General features: G+C 36.2%; 1 protein-coding gene across 2 annotated transcripts in view; it reads right to left on the bottom strand.

Moving 5' to 3' along the window:
* Positions 1-399: 399 nt before the first annotated feature.
* Positions 400-21,177, bottom strand: part of WASHC3 (WASH complex subunit 3) — a 57,767-nt gene continuing 36,989 nt past the window's right edge. For both annotated transcript variants that reach the window (XM_037847949.1, XM_037847950.1), the window contains exons 6-7: positions 16,450-16,514; positions 400-646 (exon numbers count right to left, since the gene is read on the bottom strand). In XM_037847949.1, the coding sequence (XP_037703877.1) occupies positions 562-646; positions 16,450-16,514 (150 nt within the window). In that variant the 3' untranslated portion in view covers positions 400-561. The remainder of the gene's footprint in view (positions 647-16,449; positions 16,515-21,177) is intronic.

Here is a 21,177-nt window from a genome sequence, read left to right as displayed (position 1 = left end):
ATTTTCTAGACTGTACACAAATAATTATTTATGAATCATTCAATATTTTCAAAGTGAAATGAGAAGAACATTTTATACCTGTGCAAATTAAATACATATTTTTTTTTCTGTCTAGGCAACAAAAGTTGCTAATTCCTATCTTTCTGCCAGAAATTTCTTTAGCAAGTTTTATGATCTGAATACACATATGCTTTTCATGCTAAAATATCTGCAAAAACTGAATTTACTTAGCCAAATTCACATTTTTGAATTGAGTTATCAAAAGTAAACTAAATTCATTTTCTATGTTCATTTCATCCCAATAATATTCCATCTTAGTATTTATAGCATTAATTGTACCTTACGTTATTTAGGCTATTCTATATTTCAGCCCAACCCTTATTTTGGTTACCAGATTACTTCAAGTTTATAAATGCTTTATTTATAACACAGAGGAAGCTTTGTGGTGGATATATGGCCATTAGATGTTTTTGTGACTAAGAGTTCAAGTTCACGTTCCTTCTCTTATAGAATGTACATGTACACCTATAGATGTATATGTAATTCTTTTCTAAATTAAGTTTAGTCACTAAAAGAAGATTCACTATCTGAACTTTCTGCTGCATTTTTTTCACCTTCGCCATCAGGCACTGGAGCATCTGGCCTCCTGAAAGAGAAGGGAAAATTTTTAAAGGTTTTTCCAGTTGAAAAAAGCACTTAATAACTGTAAATTAAGTTCCTCTTCAAATAGAATATTGCTGCTAATAAATCTGCCAAGCCTGCCGCCCTTTGCTGAGGGAGTCTCCCACTCTACACCACAGAGTAGTTCTCTTTGGCTCCTTTAGCATCATGGGGATTAAGTGCTATTCCTGTAGAGGCCACAGAGCTACATACTGTGCTACTTCAGCACTTTCTGCCTTTCATTACCATGGAGACCCAACTATAGACAGAGATGTGTTCTGTAGAGGCTGGCATGACAAGTACTAAATCCCTGCAGCCTCTAAGTGTAGCTGAGGTACAAAGAAAGGAAAGCTAGAAATGGAAAGAAAAGGAAAACCTTGGTATTCAGGAAAGCTATAGGGAGACACTTAGAAAGGAAGAGTTCAAGAATGGCTATTAAGAGACATAGGTAACATGGAAATTTTGCAGGGGAGGAGAATGCTTGGTCAAAGTAGGTTCTTAAAGTTTACTGAATGTTTTCACTTAAATGTTTAATCTTTAGAGGGCTATGAAAAGAAAAGTACAAGGATTACACAACTCAGTTGGTAAAAATACTTTTTTGAATACTCTTTAGGCACAACAAGGAGATAGGGAAATGGTTATACTCAAATTCTGTGAAATGGTTATACTCAAATTCTGCAAGTATGTGCTTGTACTGGTTTGAATCTGTTATGTACCCCATAAAAGACTATTTTCTTTTAATTCACTTTGTGAAGGCAGTCCTATTGTGACTTGGATCTTTTGATTAGGTTGTTTCCATGGAGATGTGACCCACCCAATTGTGGGTGGCAACTTTTGATTAGATTATTTCCACGGAGATGTACCTTGCCCATTCAAGGTGGGTCTTAATTAGTTTACTGGAGTTCTTAAGAAAGTTCAGGGAGAGAAAGAGAGCTCAGAGCCAAAAAAGACCCAGATGCTTGGAGATGCAGACAGAAAGATGTTTGGAGATGTTAAGCTAAGACAGATAATCCAGAGTTTGCCCACAAGAGGGAGGAGGTCCCACAGGAGCTGAGAGAAACTTAGAGAGATGCTTAGAGAGAAACACCCCAGGAGAAGCAAGTAGAGAGCCAAGAGAAGCTAAAAGAGACAGAAACCCAGAGACATTTTGGAGAAAGCCATTTTGAAATCAGGTCCCAGCAGAAGGACTAGCAGATGTTGCCATATGTCTTCCCATGTGACAGAGGAACCCTGGACACCATTGGCCTTCCTTCAACGAAGGTATCCTCTTGTTGATGCCTCAGTTTGCACACTTTTATGGCCTTAGGACTGTAAATTTGTAAGCTAATAAATTCCCTTTATAAAAGCCAATCCACTTCTGGTATACTGCATTCCGGCAGTGTTAGCAAACTGAAACAGTACTCTATAAATAAACTAAAAGAAAATTTTAATGATGTCATTAAAGCAGTCAATTGGAGAGGCCCTATAGTGTTTGTAGCAGTAAATCTTTTAATCAATAAAGCAGCACTATCAATCAGCTTCTAGTCACTCTTGCCAGGAAAGTAAATTTAAGTAAGGAAAGTATACTTTTGGGAAATATAAGAGGAAAAACAAGAATAATATAGTTGCTATGTTTTAATAACAGCACCTAACTGGTAGTAAAAACTATCAGATTTATTCCTCCCTCAGGTTCCTTGATTCTTAATAAGATTTAGGACACTCAACAAATAAAATTCTTTGCCATAAATACAAATTACCTTTACTAAAATAAGAAAATGTATAGTCCACTATTTACTTCTAGTTATTAAAAATTATGGTGTATTTTTGGCTTCTATTTTTTGATATCATATTTGGCATGCTACATAACAGAAATTATGGCTTGCTCACTTGCTGTCAAATATAAACCCATTTACCCTGCTGTACAATTTTAGATCATATCTATGAGGAAACAATATGTAGCTATATGGTAAAACTTTAAAGCCAACTATAGCATGAATGAACTCATTTTTTAGGTTTTGACTGATGCTCTGTCTACCTGGAATACTAACACTAGACCACAGGCTTCACTTACAGAAGGAAGAACTCGAAAATTAGTGCACATGAATACTGGGCACATTTTTCCCAGTAAATTTCTCTTTGCTATATGGTTGATTTCTTACTGTCTCCATTTTGAGAAAAAGGAAAAAACTATCACAGGGAATTATTTGAATACCACATAAAAATTATATTACTATTTATGATAATCCAAACAAATAAAACAATGTACACAACTCCCTAAAATAAATCCTAGTTGAGTAAAGAGTAAATATGGCTTAGGCAGTCTTCATGAAATTATAAAATTCATTAGAATGAATGTGCTTAACCATTTATTGACATAGGTGATACTGTACAGAACAGTGACAGAGAACCCAGACTATGGAGCCACATTGCTTAGGTTCAAAACACAGCCTTGCCACTTACTCACTGGGTAACCTTGGGGAAGTTATTTAATTACTTTCTACTGAACTACCTGACTGTATTGTCAAGATGAGTTAATGAATTAATAAATGTAAAGTATATTGAATGAAAGTAAGTAGTAAATAAATGTTATTCAACGTTGTTATTACTATCCTATTATTAATTCTCTTCATCAACAAGCACCTACTATTTGTATGTGTTAAGTGCTGGGGATACAGTTGGTAACAAGTAGTTCCTGCCCTCAAGAAGCTGATATTTTAGTGGGGAAACAGAAATGCAAACAAATTATTGTCATACAGTGTGACATATACAAATACAATTGGACAAAGTATTCCGGTGTGAAGAGAAAGAGTAATCGTCTCAGCTAGGATTGCTCAGAAGACTCCGGAGAGGGTGGAGGTACTTGTGCAGGGTTATGAGATATGAGAAGGAGTTTTCCAGAAACAGAAAAGGTGGGAATAAGTGAGGATACAAGCGTTCTGGGTAAGAGGAAAAAAAAAAAGGGAACGGCACGGTATGCTGCACTTGAGAACTATATGTCACTTGGTAGCTATAGTATAGGATATATATTGGGGTGCAACAGTAGATGAGATTAGACCATTTGGTAGGAAAAATTGGAGGAGGGTGGGGAGAAGTTATATGAAATATAAGTTTTCACTGAAATAGCACACCTAAGTATGGGACTTTAAGTCCTCATTTAAAAAAAATTGAGATACAATTCACGTCATAAAACTTACCATTTTAAAGTGTTTAATTCAGTGGTTATTAGTATATTCACAAGGTTGTATAATTATCACTGCTTCCTAACTAAAGAAAACATTTTCATCACCCCAAAAAGAATCCATATAACCAGCAGCAGTCACTCTCCGTTTTCCTCCTTCCCCAGACCCTGGCGATCACTAGTCTCTTTGTGTCTCTGGACTTACCTATTCTGTACATTTCATATAGATGGGATCATACAATATGTGGCATTTTGTGTCTGGCTTCTTTCACTTAACATTATGTTTTCAAGGTTCATCTATGTTGTAGCAGGTATCAGTACTTCATTGCTTTTTTTATATGCTGAATAATATTCTATTGTATGGATATACCACATTTGTTTATCCATTCTTCTGTTGAAGGACATTTGGGTTGTTTCTACTTTTTAGCTATTATGGATAATGATGCTATGAACATTCATGTACAGTTCTGTGTGAATATATGCTTTAAATTCTTTTGGGTATGTACCTGGGAGTTGAACTGCTGGGTCATATGGTAACTCCATGTTTATCTTTTTTGAAGAACTGCCAAACTGTTTTACACAGTGGCTCATCATTTTAAATCCCCACCAGCAGTGTTTAAGGGCTCCAATTTCTCCACATCCATGTCAATACTTGCTATTGTCTGTCTTCATTCACTTTTAAATAAAATCTATGCTACTCTGAATTGAAATCACTGTGAGAACAAAGGGAAAACTACATACTAGGTTTCTCTGGATATTAAAAAGAGACAAACTTCAAGAAACCAAGAGAATCAAATAAAAAGGTATAAATGAAAGCATTTTATAAGCTATAAAATGTTAATAGTGATAATAAAACTCATGATAGTGATATTCTCAGGGAGAACATAAATTTGGCTTTTTGTGTTACTAGAAGCACTGTTTTTTGATCTTATATATGAATCTTTGCCTTGTTTTTCATGGAAGGAAGTTTTAACAGACCCATCCTTCTCAAGTAAGGCTGTCAACCATAATCCCTGTCATCCTTACCCTTTCCCTACATTACTTGCTGCAGCCATATGATCAGGCCGGGCCAATCAGGAATCTCCTCCCCTGGAGAGAGAAATCAACTCAAGGGAGGGCACAAAATCCAAGCAAAGCCAATCCAAATGTTTTCTTAGAAATGAGCTATGGATTATGGAGAAATCTTTCTGTTGGGATTTCAAAACTAGTAATATAAAGCCTTTAATTTCTGGAGTACTAGGTTCCTTGGCTTCAGGGAGGAAGCCCATCAGTGATAGGAGAGAAGAGAATGATTAAATCAAGGAAGTAAAGGTAGAATGAGGTAGAGGAGAGAAGGAAGGAGAATGACAGCCAGCTAGCCAGTCCTCATGATACTGAGCTCCTAGATCCTGTCCTATCTAGACTTCTCAGCTATATGAGGCAATAAATTCCTCTTTTGCTTAATCTAGTTTGAGTTGGTTTCTGTGATCCTGAACATGAACAGAGTTCTAAAATAAAAATATTGTTGGTTTAATTTTTTTTCCACTAAAGGGAGATTTATTCCTGTTTTTAAAACCTTAGCCTCTTTAAGGACACAAAAACCATATAAACATGTTTTTGGAAAAACATTTGTTTACATGGATAAATAGTTTAAAAACATTTTTGATCTGCTTTAAACTTAAATCAGTTGAATTTCAAGCAGTCTAAGTATCAGAAACATTGTTAGTCAAAATACTGCTGAGTGGGGCCGGGGCTGTGGGAAAAGGAGGGTACCATAGTTACGTATCTAACCACTTTTCAATGTCAACTATAGCACACTTTAAGCTGTTAATATACATTCTGAAACAGTAAAACCATAAAAATGAAAGAGAAGTATATTTCATTTCTTTAGGCATATTAGAGTAGAATGTGTTAAGATATTAATATATATGTAAATGGTACATATTTATAAACAATAGAAAGCAGACTTGGGAAAAAGAAAATAGTGTCACATGACATCATTATCAATTAGTGGTGTTCTGTAAGAGCTCTATGCAATGGCAGTAGGAGACCTTAATGAAAGAGCAAAACACTAAGATTCCTGAACAGAGATTACCATGACCATATAATTTCTATGGGGACATTAAAAATATAACAATTTCAGAAAACAAGAGAACCTAAGATGGCGGCTAGGTGAGACAGGGCAAAAAAACACCTCCGTGAAAAATACTAGATAAAAACCAGAAAGTGACCCAGAATACCACTTCCAGTGACGCAGCAGCCGGACAAGGTCTGGTAAATCCACAGGGGCTGTGCACTTGGTGAAACTGGGAGTCTGCATTCTGAAACGAGTGAGTAAGCCGGGTGAAAGTCCTGTGGCCGTGCTGCGGTGTGGGTAAAACTGCAGGTTGGTGTTTGAAGACAGACTAATTCTTTTTTTTTTTAAAAAAAAAAACAAAACCCGGGAGCGGCTGCAGGTATGGCAGTGAGAACCGCGCAGTGAAGCACTACAGGAGTGGGCTGTAGCCGACGCCTCGGTGTCTGGCATGGAGGATAGCCCTCCCTACACCTGCTGCTGATTGTCCCGGGGCCAGAGGGACAAAGGGGAGAGCCAAAAGGAGAAAGAAACCGCACCCCTTGCAGCCGGCTTCCTGGTCACACTCCTGCCCGGGGCTGTACCCACAGCCCAGAGCCGCGACAGGAAACCCAGTCTGATGGGGAGTGTATCCCACAGCACCCCACACATGCCACAATATCAGCCGTGGACAGGGGCCTTGGGTGCAACCACAGCTAGTTATCCCGGAGCTGGGAAGGTGAGCAGTGTGAAAAAGGGGGGGGAGGATTGAGATGCCCCATTCAGCCATTTTTGCATCAGGCTGGGAGCGCCCCTGCACGGCCTGGTGGCCCAGGGCTTTCCTTGAGGGAAGGCATGCACTTGTGATGTAGCACAGCCTTCCCTCAGCAGAGGTCTTGGAAGATCACAGCTATCAAGCAAAGCAAATGCCAAGTGGCCAAAAACAACAGAAAATCTTAAAGCATTTGCTAAAACCAGACGATATGGAGAACCCAATCCCAAACACCCAAATCAAACGATCGGAGGAGACACAGTACTTGGCACAATTAACGAAAGGACTACAGTCAAAGAATGAGAGCATGGCACAGGATTTACAGGATATAAAGGACATAAAGAAGACCCTAGAAGAGCATAAAGAAAAAATGCAAGAGTAAATAAAAAAATAGAAGATCTTATGGAAATAGAAGAAACTGTTGGCCAAATTAAAAAGACTCTGGATATTCATAATACAAGATTAGAGGAAGATGAACAACGACTCAGTGTCCTAGAAAACCACAGAATAGAAAATGAAAGAACAAAAGAAAGAATGGAGAAAAAAATCGAAAAAATCGAAATGGATCTCAGGGATATAACAGATAAAATAAACGTCCAAATTTAAGACTCATTGGTGTCCCAGAAAGGGAAGAGAAGGGTAAAGGTCTAGAAAGAGTATTCACAGAAATTGTTGGGGAAAACTTCCCCAACCTTATACACAATATAAATACACAAAGCATAAATGCCCAGTGAACTCCAAATAGAATAAATCCAAATAAACTCACTCCAAGACATATTCTGATCAGACTGTCAAATACTGAAGAGAAGGAGGAAGTTCTGAAAGCAGCAAAAGAAAAGCAATTCACTACATACAAAGGAAACAACGTAAGACTAAGTAGTGACTACTCAGTGGCCACCATGGAGGCGAGAAGGCAGTGGCATGACATATTTAAAATTCTGAGAGAGAAAAATTTCCAACCAAGAACACTTTATCCAGCAAAACTCTCCTTCAAACTTGAGGGAGAGCTGAAATTCTTCACAAACAAATGCTGAGAGATTTTGCCAATGAAAGACCTGCCCTACTTCAGATACTAAAGAGAGCCCTACCGACAGAGAAACAAAGAAAGGAGAGAGAGATATAGAGAATTTTAACAGACATATACAGAACTTTACATCCCAAATCACCAGGACACACATTTTTCTCTAGTGATAACAGATCTTTCTCCAGAATAGACCATATGCTAGGACATAAAACAAGCCTTAATAAATTAAAAAAAAACAAACAATTGAATATATTCAAAGCACATTCTCCGACCACAATGGAATACAAATAGAAGTCAATAATTTTTGATTTGTAACTCCACTATTTACTTCCTACAGGATATAAAATACATAAACTCTAATGACAAATCAGTGGTTTTGGACTCAATGTAAAATATATAATATTTGACAAGAACTATATAAAGTGGGGAATGAAGGAGTACAGGAACATAGTTATGTGTCCTATTGAAGTTAAGTTGGTATCTAAGAAAACCAAGATTGTTATGGATTTAAGGGGTTAAATTTAAGCCCCACAGCAAACACAAAGAAATTATCAGAGAATATGACCATAGAGATGAAAAGTAGAGTATGGGTTATGAGAAGTGGGGGAAGGGGCAATGGGGAGTTAAGAAATGAGTGTAGGGTTGCTGTTTGAGGTGAAGGGAAATTTCTAGTAATGGATGGTGGGAAAGAGATAGCATGACAACATTCTAAATGTGATTAATCCCACTAATGGAATGCTAGGGAGGGGGTGGAATGGGAAGATTTAGGCTGTATATGTGTTTCCACAATTGAAAAAAAAAGAAAAGAAGACAGTCTAAATAGATGACAATTGAATGCCAAGGATGATCCTGGATGGGATCTGAGGATGGAGGACAGGTGGCTCAAAGGGACACAGTTGGGACATAAGGAAAAAAAAAAAAAAGGAAATATAGAATGTAAGCTTTGTATCAATGTTGAATTTCCTGAACTTCTTAGCTGCGCTTAACAGGATTGCATAAAAGAATGTTCTTGTTCATGGGAATTGTATATATGAATTATAGTGTTTGTTCAAGGATGTGTGCAGCTTGCTCTCATAGGTTCAAAAGACAAAGCAATAGATGATGGATGATAGGGAGGAAGGGAGGGAGGGAAAGAAATGGTGGTGTGACAGCATGTTAAAGTTGATGGATTGGGGTATTGGGGGAGGAAGGTCAGGGTATGCTGTGTAGGGGGTTTGTATTGTTTTTGCAACTGTTCCTGTAACTCTGAATTTATTTCAAAATAAAATTTAAAAAAATAACAATTTCAACTTTGCTATAGCAGCTAACGAGACTTATTTCAACTTTACACTTACTCTAACTACATATACTTTGGTCTTTTCTCTTCTGAATGTCTGTGAAGATGGGTATATCCTGTCCTTTGTCTTGGTGAGTGGACTCCTGCAATCATGGAAAAGATTTAATGCCTAATATCACAAAGAGAAAGCCAGCTGTCCTAGGTAAGACTTGCTTCTGCTATTGAAGATCTTGGGACCCTTTGCTTCCCAGCAGCTCTCTTACATCTTGCTTGCTAGCCACTGAGAGATCACAATTGCTTTTTTTTTTCTTTTAATTTGATTTCATCTTTTTAATTTTTATTTATTTATTTATTTTAATTCACAATTGCTTTTTAACGCTACCTCTTTGATATTTTAATTTTCTCTCTCACTCTTGTTGTGGTCCATAATTACTTTATGTATGTTAAATATGTCTGTTGAAAACACACTGGTGTACAGGCAACCACATAATTATAAACAAGTTGTGAACTAAAAGCTTAGTAAGTTCACTGTTTAGAACTTGCTACATATTCCTCCACTAAAACATTCATAAGTCACAACTAATATTTATTAAAAATGTATTACTTGTCTAGAACTGTGCTTAGTACTTACATTATTATCTTATTTAATCGGAACAAATCTATGAGTGGTGAACTCTCCTATTTCCCATGTTACTGATCAGGACACTGATACATGGAGAGCTTAGGTAATTAATCCAGTGTCACACAGCTAGAAAGCAGCAGGGTAGAATCTGAACCCAAACAAGCAGACCATCTCTACAGGCTGCTTTAGTCTGAGCTTTAACAATCATGAATTCCATCCCTTGCTTATGTGCAGACCCAGAGGCTAGTCTATCCTAGAAAAGTAAAAGTAGCAACTACTAGATAGTAATACTAAGCTGAGTTCTGGGCTATAAGTCTAAGAGCACAGAAGAGGACCAGGGAAGAAACTTTTTCTTTTTTTCCTGATAATAATATCTAAGCATTGATGGAAAGAATTTATAAGGCATGATTTACCTGTTCTATATTTCTGAATGCAAAACTAAAACAAAGGAACCTCTGGACAAAGACCAATAAAAATTTTCCATTTTATTTCTCTTTAAACTTTTTTTTTTAAACTTTTAATTTTAAAATAAATAATTTACAGGACTTAAAGAGCAATTACAAAAATAATACAAACCCTATACAGAGAACTCCAACATACCCCTATTCTCTCAGATACCCAGATCCACCAATTTTAACATTTTGCCTGATTTGCTATATGATTCTTAAGCTATCTACCCATCATTCCATCATCCCATCTATCTGTTTACCCATCTATTTGTCTACCTACCTATCTGTGTATCTACCTGTCTATCTATTTATCAGTCCATTTCGTGAACACTTGAGTGTAGGTTGTATATCATGCTCCTTGAACACTTAATATTGCCATGTACATTTTCTAAGAACAAGGATATTCACTTATAAGTACCGTAAGTGCAGTTATCAGTTCAAGAAATTTAACACTATATAAAGCTTACAGTCTATAATCTATTGTTTCCATTTATGTCCCAATAAAATCTTTTTGAGCCTTCTCTCCTCCTAGTTAGATCCCATCCAGAATCATGTGTTGCCTTTGTCATTGTCTCTTTAGTTGCTCTTTTTTAATTGTGGGAACATATATACAACACAAACTTTCCCATCTCATCCACTCCTAAGCATACCATTTAGTGGGACTAATCTCACTCACCATCTTCCATTACTAAAACTTTCCCATCTCTCTAAACCCTACACCCATTTCACATTAAACTCACCATTCCCCTGCCCCGTGACCCCGGCAACCTGCATTCAAATTTCTGTCTTTATGAGCTTGCATATCTCTGATATTTTCTTTGCAGTTACCAAGGGGCTTAATTTAACATCCTAAATGTAGAACAATTTAGTTTGCTTTGATACAAACTTAGCTCCACTAGCATATACAAACTATGTTCCTATATCCTTCCATCCCCTTACCTTTATGAAGTTCTTGTCACAAGTTACATGTTTATACATTTTAAGTTCCAAACCACTGATTTCTCTTTACATTTTAGGCAATTGCCTTTAGATCTTGTACTGGCAGTTATATTTACCCTAGTTATTGCTCTTACTGTACATCTTTATTTCTTTATGCGGCTTTGATCTATTGTTTAGCATCCTTTCCTTAAAACGTGCAGAACTCTCTTTAGCATCTCTTATGGGGCTGGTCTATTGGTGATGGACTCCTTCAGCTTTTGTTTATCTAGGAATGTCTTAATCTCTCCCTTCTTTTTAAAAAACAGTTCTGCCAGATATAGAATTCTTGGTTGGCAGTATTTTGCTTTTAGCGCTTCAAATATGTCATCCCACTGCCTTCTTGCCTCCATGGTTTCTGATGAAAACTGGCACTTAATCTAATTGAGGCTCCCTTGTACATAACACATGGCTTGTCTCTTACAGCTTTTAGAATTCTCTCTATCTCTGGCAATCAACAGTTTGATTATAATATGCCAAAGCATGGATCTATTTTAGTTTATCTTATTTAGAGTTTTTTGAGCATCTTGGATGTGCATATTCACGTCTTTCATTAAATTTGGGAAGCTGTCAGTCATTATTTCTTTGAATATTGTTTTTTTCCCTTTCTCTCTTCTTTCTCCTTCTGGGACTCCCACAATGCATATATTGGTACACTTGATGGTGTCAACCAGGTTTCTCAGGCTTTCTTCATTTTTCTTCTTAATGCTCCTCAGATTTCAATTGTGTTATCATCAAGTTCACTGATTTTTTCTTCTGCCAGCTCCAATCTTCTGTTAAACCCCTCTACTGATATCTGATATTTTAATTTGTTACTGTGTTCCTGAGAACTGTTTGGTTCCTTTTCATAATTTCCATCTTTCTAGTGATATTCTCTTTGTGCTCATCTATTGTTTTCCTGATTTTCTTTCATTCTTTGTCCATGTTTTTCTTTAGCTCTATGAACATAATTAGGATCTTTTTTTTAAAAGCCTTTGTCTGGTATATTCCAGGTATGGTCCTCCTCAATGACAGATTCTAATGTTTTAATCCTCTCTTCTGACTTGGCCAGCACTTCCTGTTTCTTTGTATGTTTTCTAATCTCTTGTTGAAACCTAGACATTTTGATATTTTAATGTTATTGCTGGAATCTATAGACTCTGAGGCATCTTTTCCTTCAGCTTGTAATAGCTAGTTGTTATGACAGAACTTTCCTTGAATGCCAAGACATAACCAAAAAAAAGAGAGAGAACACCTTTTCCAGTTTCTGCAGATCTTCAGGCTTACCCATATACTGAATTTAGGAATAGCTCCAGGCCAAAGGGTAGGAGTCTCTGTGATCCTTTCTGTGCAAGTGTCTTGTTTTGGGTATGCACCGGTGGTCCTAGGAATTCCCCAAATACCCGATGCCTCAAGTCCCCCTTTCCCCAAAAAACAGTTTCATCATGGTCCTGGGCAAAGCATTATATATCCTACAGCCAGCATTCCCTTGCCCCAGGCAGCGCTACTTTACTGCTCTTCCACAGCCTTCTGTAGGAGTGTTCTCTGAGCTGCCTTCTACACACAGGGCAAATTCTGGGATGGTGAGTCCTTCAGGCCACCACAACATAGATTTGGGCCAGACATACATCCTCCCTGTATGTGCACCAGGTTGACTCTGCTCCCTCCAGAACGGGCACAGGGATCTGCACTGAGTGCAGGCTGGCTCAGAGCCAGTGAGGGACAGGGGAGATGCCAGCAAAGGTGTCACACCATCCCACTGCTTTTTTTTTTTTTATCTTCATTTTATTGAGATATATTCACATACCACGCAGTCTTACAAAACAAATCGTACTTTCGATTGTTTACAGTACCATTACACAGTTGTACATTCATCACCTAAATCAATCCCTGACACCTTCATTAGCACACACACAAAAATAACAAGAATAATAATTAGAGTGAAAAAGAGCAATTGAAGTAAAAAAGAACACTGGGTACCTTTGTCTGTTTGTTTCCTTCCCCTATTTTTTCTACGCATCCATCCATAAACTAGACAAAGTGGAGTGTGGTCCTTATGGCTTTCCCAATCCCATTGTCACCCCTCATAAGCTACATTTTTATACAACTGTCTTCGAGATTCATGGGTTCTGGGTTGTAGTTTGTCAGTTTCAGGTATCCACCACCAGCTACCCCAATTCTTTGGAACCTAAAAAGGGTTTGTCTAAAGTGTGCATAAGAGTGCCCACCAGAGTGACCTCTCGGCTCCTTTTGGAATCTCTCTGCCACTGAAGCTTATTTCATTTCCTTTCACATCCCCCCTTTTGGTCAAGAAGATGTTCTCCGTCCCCACAATGCCGGGTCTACATTCCTCCCCGGAAGTCATATTCCACGTTGCCAGGGAGATTCACTTCCCCTGCATCCCATGCTTTTAAGCTTCTGATTTCAGTGCTCGCCCCTGTTACTGCAGTCCCTTAACTGCTTTCTTAAGCTCTGAGAAAGATGTTTCTGCCAGTTCTTGCTGATTGTTCAAAGCTTCTTTGGGGGGGACAGAACCCTGGAGTGTCTCACTCTGCCATCTTGAATGGGATGAGCCTCCTTAAACTCTTTTGAGTATGACAGCTGTAAAGGTATTTTTTCAAACACCTTTTATTTCAGTGGCATTGGAAACCTAATTTGCAAGCTAAATAGGATATATAAGAAACTACTTTAATTTTTCAAAACTTGGATGATTTTCAAGAATTTAAATCATCACTTAGAAGTAATGAAATATTATTTATTTGGTAAGTATCAGGCATTTTTTTCAGGTTTACAGACTTTCTGAAATTCTATGATAGTTATTTTTCTGGGAAAATTGCCGGGCTCTCTTTCTCCTTATCATGTAAACTTGTTTGGGTTAAAATTCTGTAGTAATTAGCTTACAAATTTTTATACAAACATGCCATTAAATAATATATTTTCTGATCAGTATTTATTTCTATATTAACCTTAGTTTTGCTGTTTGCTTAGTGCAGAGAGATCTAAACTATTTCTTCCAAAAGTTACGTGTCTTACCATGTAAGGCTAATAAAAAGTGTATGTTTATACTTTAAAAGAGAAAAGAAAACAGAACAATCTCTACTAAAAGTTCTTGGCTGAAGCTTAATATGTACCTAAGATTCTAAATAAAACTACACTCTTCCCTCAGATGGGACATTTTCTTCTCCTTCATTATCTTATACTTTTCTCCCAAAGCGGGGCTCCTTAACTTCTATGTAAACATCTTTTCAAAAGTGCCAGAATTCTTCTGTTAACAAGGCAGTTGATTCCACTTATCATATCTAACTGAATGTGGTTGGAGCTGGTTTGCTAGTAGTGGCGATAAGTTACTGTGAGTCACCCCCACTCCAACCAGTGCCCCTGGTGACCAATGGCATGTACTTATGAGGTAATGGGCCAGAATACAGGCTCCAGGCTGTGGTTGAGGAGCAGCTTTTCTGTAAGACAACATTAACTGTTACTGGAATTCTACCCTGAAACTTGGCACTACCTTGCGATTGAAAGTTTCCCAACATTTATAGACAATGACTTACCCTCAAACTTGTTAAGTGAGACACATCAAGGGAGTGTTGGGGGTTTTGGGGAGTCTCCCCTAGTAGTTAACTATGGACTTCTAAAAGTGGTGAAAATTAAATGGAGTCTTGAAAAATAAGAAATTAGCCAGGCCAAAAGGATGGAAGATCCATGTAGAGGAATGAAAACAATCAGACACCAAAGAGAATAGGAAAATGATACATTCTGGGAACTGCAAGTAGTTTGCTATGGTAACATGACATAGGCACATGTGGGAGAGTGGCAAGATAGGAAACTAGAGAAAGAAACTGGCTTCTGATGATAAAGCATTTATATGTAATGTTAAAGGCAGCAGAGAATCACAAAAAGATTTGAAGCAAGAGTGAAGTATGAATAGATCCACTCAGGTACTAGTGGACAGGAAGAAAGAGAATAGGGAAACCAATCAAGAGGCTACTATCATAAAAATCTACTATAATAATTCAGGTAATTAAAATAATAAAATGATTGATGGCCTGGATTAATCAGCAATGGATATGGTGGCATATGGTCAGATTTGAGAAATATTAAAAATGAGAGAATAATAGTGACTGACATAGTAGGGGTTGAGAAAGAATGCAGTGTCAAGGACAACTTCCAAGTCCCTAGTGTAGGATGAAGTAAAGGATTATGAAGTAAGTTTAGGCTGGATAGAGGATGAAATGAATCTAACAGGGGAAAAGGGATTGGATACCAGCATATACTGATGCTTATAGGGCTGCTAGTTTTCCATTTATTACATTTTCTCTAAAGAGACAAATTGTGATTTTAAAGGTTATTAGGACCCTCTGCTATCACAGGAGGCCTACTGTGTATTTCCAGAAGTTAAAAAGAGTCATGGTCAATGTTAAATATATTAATAACTTTAGAATTTTCAATGAGTTCCAAAATGGATTGGACCCACATGTTCAATTCATATTAAAATATATGTTACAACCCATCTGCTTTAAAAATATGTGTCAGAAACAATTTTTAGAACAAATGCTAAATATCCTTGTGATGCTTTAGTTCAAATTATCAAGCCATGTCACTGTACTTGAACTATTTGCTATTTGGATAAATACCAAATGTAGAGACATGATCTTACAGACTTTCAAAAATTTCTTAAATTTCTTATTTTGAAAGATAAGAGAAAAGACCATTTGATGGTGTTTACCCTCAAAACACATACCTTCTTCTGAGAGGCTAAGTGCCAAGAAAATCCCAAAATATACTGACAGTACATTATGAATGCCTGGATCATACAGCTAAATACATTGAAGTGAACTAAAACCCAAACTGGAAAGACTCTTTACAAGTACCTAGATACTTGCAAAACAGAATAGTTCTGAAAAATCCATCAAGATATACTTTACCCAGGATGTGCTTTGTAGCCAGGTTTACTTGGATGGAATGAATTATTGCTAACTTTCTGAGCCACAATTTTTCAGCATTTTCAAAAAATATTTTATGAAACTCACACAAGCCAATATCAATGGTTCCATGATAACCATTAACATGGACCTAGAGTATTTTTACCCTATTCATTTCTTAATCTTGCTAAACCAAGATCAAGGTAGAGAAATTTCCAACACACAAAGGTCTTAGATGAAAGTTGTCAGTTAATAGAAAATCTAAGAAAAGGTAGAATGGGCAGGAAAAATAAAAAAAAAAAAAAAAAAAAAGAATTGCTTCTCATAAACCACTACATCCATGCAACAAAACAGCATCAAATTCCATCTCCTTTGGACATCTAGATTCATCATTGATCTATTCACACTGCTCCTAAAATGTGCAAAGACTGGTTTTAGTGGCATAGGATATATATTTTTTGTAACCCAGCAGAAACACTATTGATGAAGATGGTTTCCTCAATCATGAAACACTGTTTAGAAAAAAACATATTAATCTTGACATATTTCACTATAACTGAAAAATTAGAAGAATTACTTACTCAAGAAGATCTGGGTCTAGTCCTTCAGATATCATTTTGTTTTTTATTGCCATCACTGGAACACCCTAAGAAAAGGACACAGATAACAATTCAATCATTAAGAATGCCTCCTTTATAAGTCTCCATATACAATCCAAAATGATATATTTAGATAATTCATTATTTAATATAGTTCTTATTTTGCTTTTATATTAGTATGTGTATAGTACTTGAATAATCTAATAAGGGACATTTTACACTGAAAATGGAATCAGTGATGTCTAATGCCATATGACTACAAATTAAATAATTTGTACTTATCTATTACTAAGTCTGCTGTATAGAAGGCAGAGATCATATTCTCAGACTCTTCTTATGGCATTAAAGGAAAGAAAATACTTATAATCTAAATGACTAAGGCCCTGGCTGGAGTGGTATGATGAACACTTAGCAATAATATTAATAAAACACCTTTTAAATAAAGATTTTCAGCACTTTCTACTCTTAAGTACAGCTATATTAACATTCTTTTAATAAGTAAATAGCCCAGTTCAATTTGTATACATTAGGCACAAAAGGTCAACTAGAATTCAAGAACTCTCTTCCCTACACCAACACAAATAATAAGTAATGATAATTATAGAAATGTATAAGTTGCAAAAACACTGAGAATATGTGAATTTTAAAATTCAGGTTAAGAACATCAAAACAGTAAGAAAAGGATACATCATAAACACAAAACTACTAGAAAAGGGAACTGATTTAAGGAATAAATAAACATTTATTGAAAGCTCACTTGTAAAGCTCTAAAGGGAGAAGATGCAATCAAGTCTCTGTCAGCTCCTCCTCCTCACACCATCCCAAGGATGAGGAAGTACTATCTGATGTGTTAAATTTGAAGTCCTTGATTCTATCACCTTCAGAAGCAGGTGGAGTCCATCATCTTTAAAAGGTTGTATGCATGGATGGAGCTCCTTTCTCATATCTTTTCACCCCATGTGGCAGAAGGGGTAAATTGCACCAGGACCCACATGGGAAAAAGCCCAATCACTTCTTTTGCTGTTGCATACTCTTCCCTTTAGTCCTCCCATGTTACAAGCCAGTTGTGGCATTAAGTTTTGAATAGAAGAGGCCCCTTAGGAGCTCTGATGATCCAATCCAATTTTTCAAAGCCCTACCCTGAAGACTCTGGGCACCAACCCAGCTAAAGTTCCTCTGCTTTCTTTTGCAATTGACCCTTGAGTTTTCCAGCCTCAAAGATGAGGGTGGTTAGCAATAAATTTACTGTAGTTACCAGTAAAATTCTGACATCAAAATCCCACATCTCAATTTTTAACATCATTGTGGCAGCACAGTGCTTTAGGCTAAGAAAATAAAGACATAACCAGCCCCTGCCCTTAGGAAGTGTACAGTTTAATGTGTAAACAGATGATTATAATACAAGCATAAAATTGGTAACAGAGGCCTGCACAGAAGGCAATATTAGACCAGAGGAAAGGCAGATTGAACTTGTGGACCAGGGAAGGATTTGCTGAGGTGATCTTTGAGTGGAGTCTTGAAGATGGGAGTAAGAGTTTGTTTAAAATGAAGAACGCAAAGACTTAGAAATACACACAAATCTTTAATCTATCAAACACAAGTTTGTCTCAAACATTTTTTTAAGAACAAGTAAATGTTCATCTAGATAGTCCCCTCCCCACAAATACTGATTGTATTTTTTATTTCACCCAATAAAATGTGAGTTTTAATCCAGGCAAACATGTACAGATATGAGAACCAAACGGCTTAAAAATTCAATATAAAAATACTTCAAAGTTAATGACTATATGTTTTCCATAGAAATGTTGCAAGTCATGCCAAATTAAGTTCAAATCATTATTAACCATAACATTTTTTAAATAAGAAAATTTTATCTTAACATTTAATTTTTATTTACCTTTACAAAAATTTTTCCAGAAAAGACAGTTACGGAAGGAGTCAAAACATGCTTTCTACAACCATCATCTTTTATTTTGGCCTCGGAAGAGAAAAAGTTACAAGTACTCTTACAGCTTGTTAGGGTAAGAGAGATTCAGAAAGCAAAGGACTTCTTTCAAATTTACAGATAACCCAGAAGAATCTCACTCATGAAAGGTAGCAAAAGCAAGGCTGTTGTTTACAAGCCCATTTATATGCTTATCTTTGAACTGTTGTGATTTATATTACAAATTAGTAACAGTTACTCTGTAAGACTCAGATAACAATGGATACATAAATGCATCCAAAAATTAGGAGGAAAATAAACAGCACCATTATAGAATCCTCCTCAAAATTATGCCTCTGAAAGCAATACTGTTCCACAGGGCAATCTTTAAGGTATCCTGAGTAGTGAAATGTGATAGGTTTGGAAGACAAAGAAGGTAGAAGGTAAAACTTTGGGCCATTTGCTAACTTAAGAAGTTTAAGGACAAATGAAGGACAAAAAAGCAATTATTTGCTTAGGGGCATCTAACTCGAACAGAATTCTTAAGGTGGAATAAAGTAAGCAAAAGATACAAAACTAGCATCACTTCAAAAATATATTGTCTTGGGAAAGAGTTGAGCTAAACAGATTTAAATATTTACTACTTAAAATATTAATAGTAGAAGAAAGTTGACTAGAATGACAAGGTTGTGAATTTAACTTGATAATTAAATGCCATTCAACTATTTAGGATAACAGGGAAAGTTAGAAGTTTGGTACATTTTCACACACCACACACACACACACAACACTTAAGTCCTAAGCAGAAAAGGGAAAAGAGCAGCGTTAACATTGTGCTTCTTTAAGAAGACCTCTCAGCTTCCATAAGGTATAACGCCCTCTACAAACTCAACTATGTGATTCTTTTGATTTTAGCCTAATCCACAGGATATCACTGGAAAGGTTAAACAAGTAAGTTACAAAGCCGAGAAAACAGAAGGGAGAGATGGGGTTGAAAAACGTTTCATAAAACATAGCAAAGAAAGCATGTAGGGAGGTGGGAGTGAGAGTGAAGGGGTAGCTGTGGAGGGAAGAATGGGGAACAAAGAGGTTTGGTGGAATTAAATAAGCTCCCAATTTTAACATTAGCTTCATGGAACTTGTTATAGTACAAGAATAGTAAAAGCCTGAATCTTTAAGCTCCTTATTTTAACCTTAGTTTCTTGGAATTGATAACAGCACATATCCCCCAAATTTGGTGAGGTTTTAGTAATTTCTGTATCTGGATATAGATAAAGGAAATTTTATACAACTTCTAATGCCTTATCATATTAGAGACTTTGCTATTTCCATTACCTTAATACAAATTTCATAAAGCTTCATACCAAAGAATAATTTGGCCTGTGTTCCAAAGGATGCATTCCAAAGGGATTTGTTGCTACGTTTCCAGTGGTGTTGCTTAGAAAATTTGTTGTTTTGCTATATTCTCCCTCAAGAGGTCAAGAAAAAGAGCCTGGTTTGTTACACATCAAACAGAAGTGTCCAATTCCTGATCTCCAAGGGACAAAGCTACTGGTGGTCTAAGGAAGACACAAGAGACCTCAAAACTGAAATCTACTGAACTGAGGGATTTTTTTTGGCAAGTGATAATGGCAGTTTTTCCAACACAAGTAAAGGAGAAGACAGAAGGCAGCCATAAGTCTGATGTTCCAAAAAACCATGTCTGTATTTGCGTCACTGGAGAAAGTGTGTAAAGAAGCCACACTAATGAAATTATGGTGGCAGTACTAATAAATACTAGTTTGTTATGTCACAAAAACTGGAGATTTATAGGCTGTACAATATTTACATTTATTTGTTATTTATGTTACTGAAAGCCAAGCTACTAAATCCCTTTATAAACCATGTTGAAATTTTCCTAAAGTTTTAAAATGAAGGGAAAAAAAAGTTTTACTCAATTTAAGAGATAAATGGCTCTCCTTTAAAAAAAAAACACAAAATATGCTCCTTACATTTTAGATTTTTCCTCTCAGTTTATGAGCTTGAATCACAATAACAGTTATGAAAGATGAAAAATATGAAGTATTTTCTCCTCCTAGGGCAACAATAAAGAAAAGATCTATTAAGTTGATGGGTGGATAGTATCTTTTTCATGTGCAGGGAGGGGGAACACATAGAAACTGAAAAGAAGCTATGGGCTGGAAAAAAGCAGTCAGTCCAACAAACAGTCTCCTTTTATTTAAATTTCAACTTAGTGAAAAGGATTCAACTATTTCTTTGTCTTTTGATTTTCAATAGGGTTATCTTTTAAACGGCTACACTGCATTTTATGAAATATGTTATAAGGTGTTATATATAGGATATAATTTTCAGATGAAATATCCTATATAATAGATAATAAGTGTTTAGTGAACATATCATATCACAAAAGAAAGCACATGCTCAATGACCTTTTCTCCTTGTGGAAACTTTCAATGAAAGAATACAAAAATTAATTTAAATAAACCTCTTCACTGTAAAATGAAAATGGCTATCTAAAAAAGGAAAGCTTTATTTGTAATGACTTATACAGATCTAGAAAATGCTAGACAACACTGATATTAATTCTGAACAACCCTGATATTAATTCTGATATTGTTGCTACCAAAGGCTAATTGAACCTACACATGTGGATAAAAAAGAAGCTCACAAATCTTGACTAGAACTAAACATGGTTTCTATAAGAACAAATATAATTTATTCCTTTTATAACGATTATATCAAAAGAACAGTTTCACTACAAGAAAGTATTTCTCACTGACTGTCTT

This window comes from Choloepus didactylus, chromosome 8 (assembly GCF_015220235.1).
Source record: "Choloepus didactylus isolate mChoDid1 chromosome 8, mChoDid1.pri, whole genome shotgun sequence".
Lineage (NCBI taxonomy): Eukaryota > Metazoa > Chordata > Mammalia > Pilosa > Megalonychidae > Choloepus > Choloepus didactylus.
The sequence above is the reverse complement of the archived record's forward strand: the minus strand, read 5'-3'. Positions and strand labels throughout refer to the sequence as shown.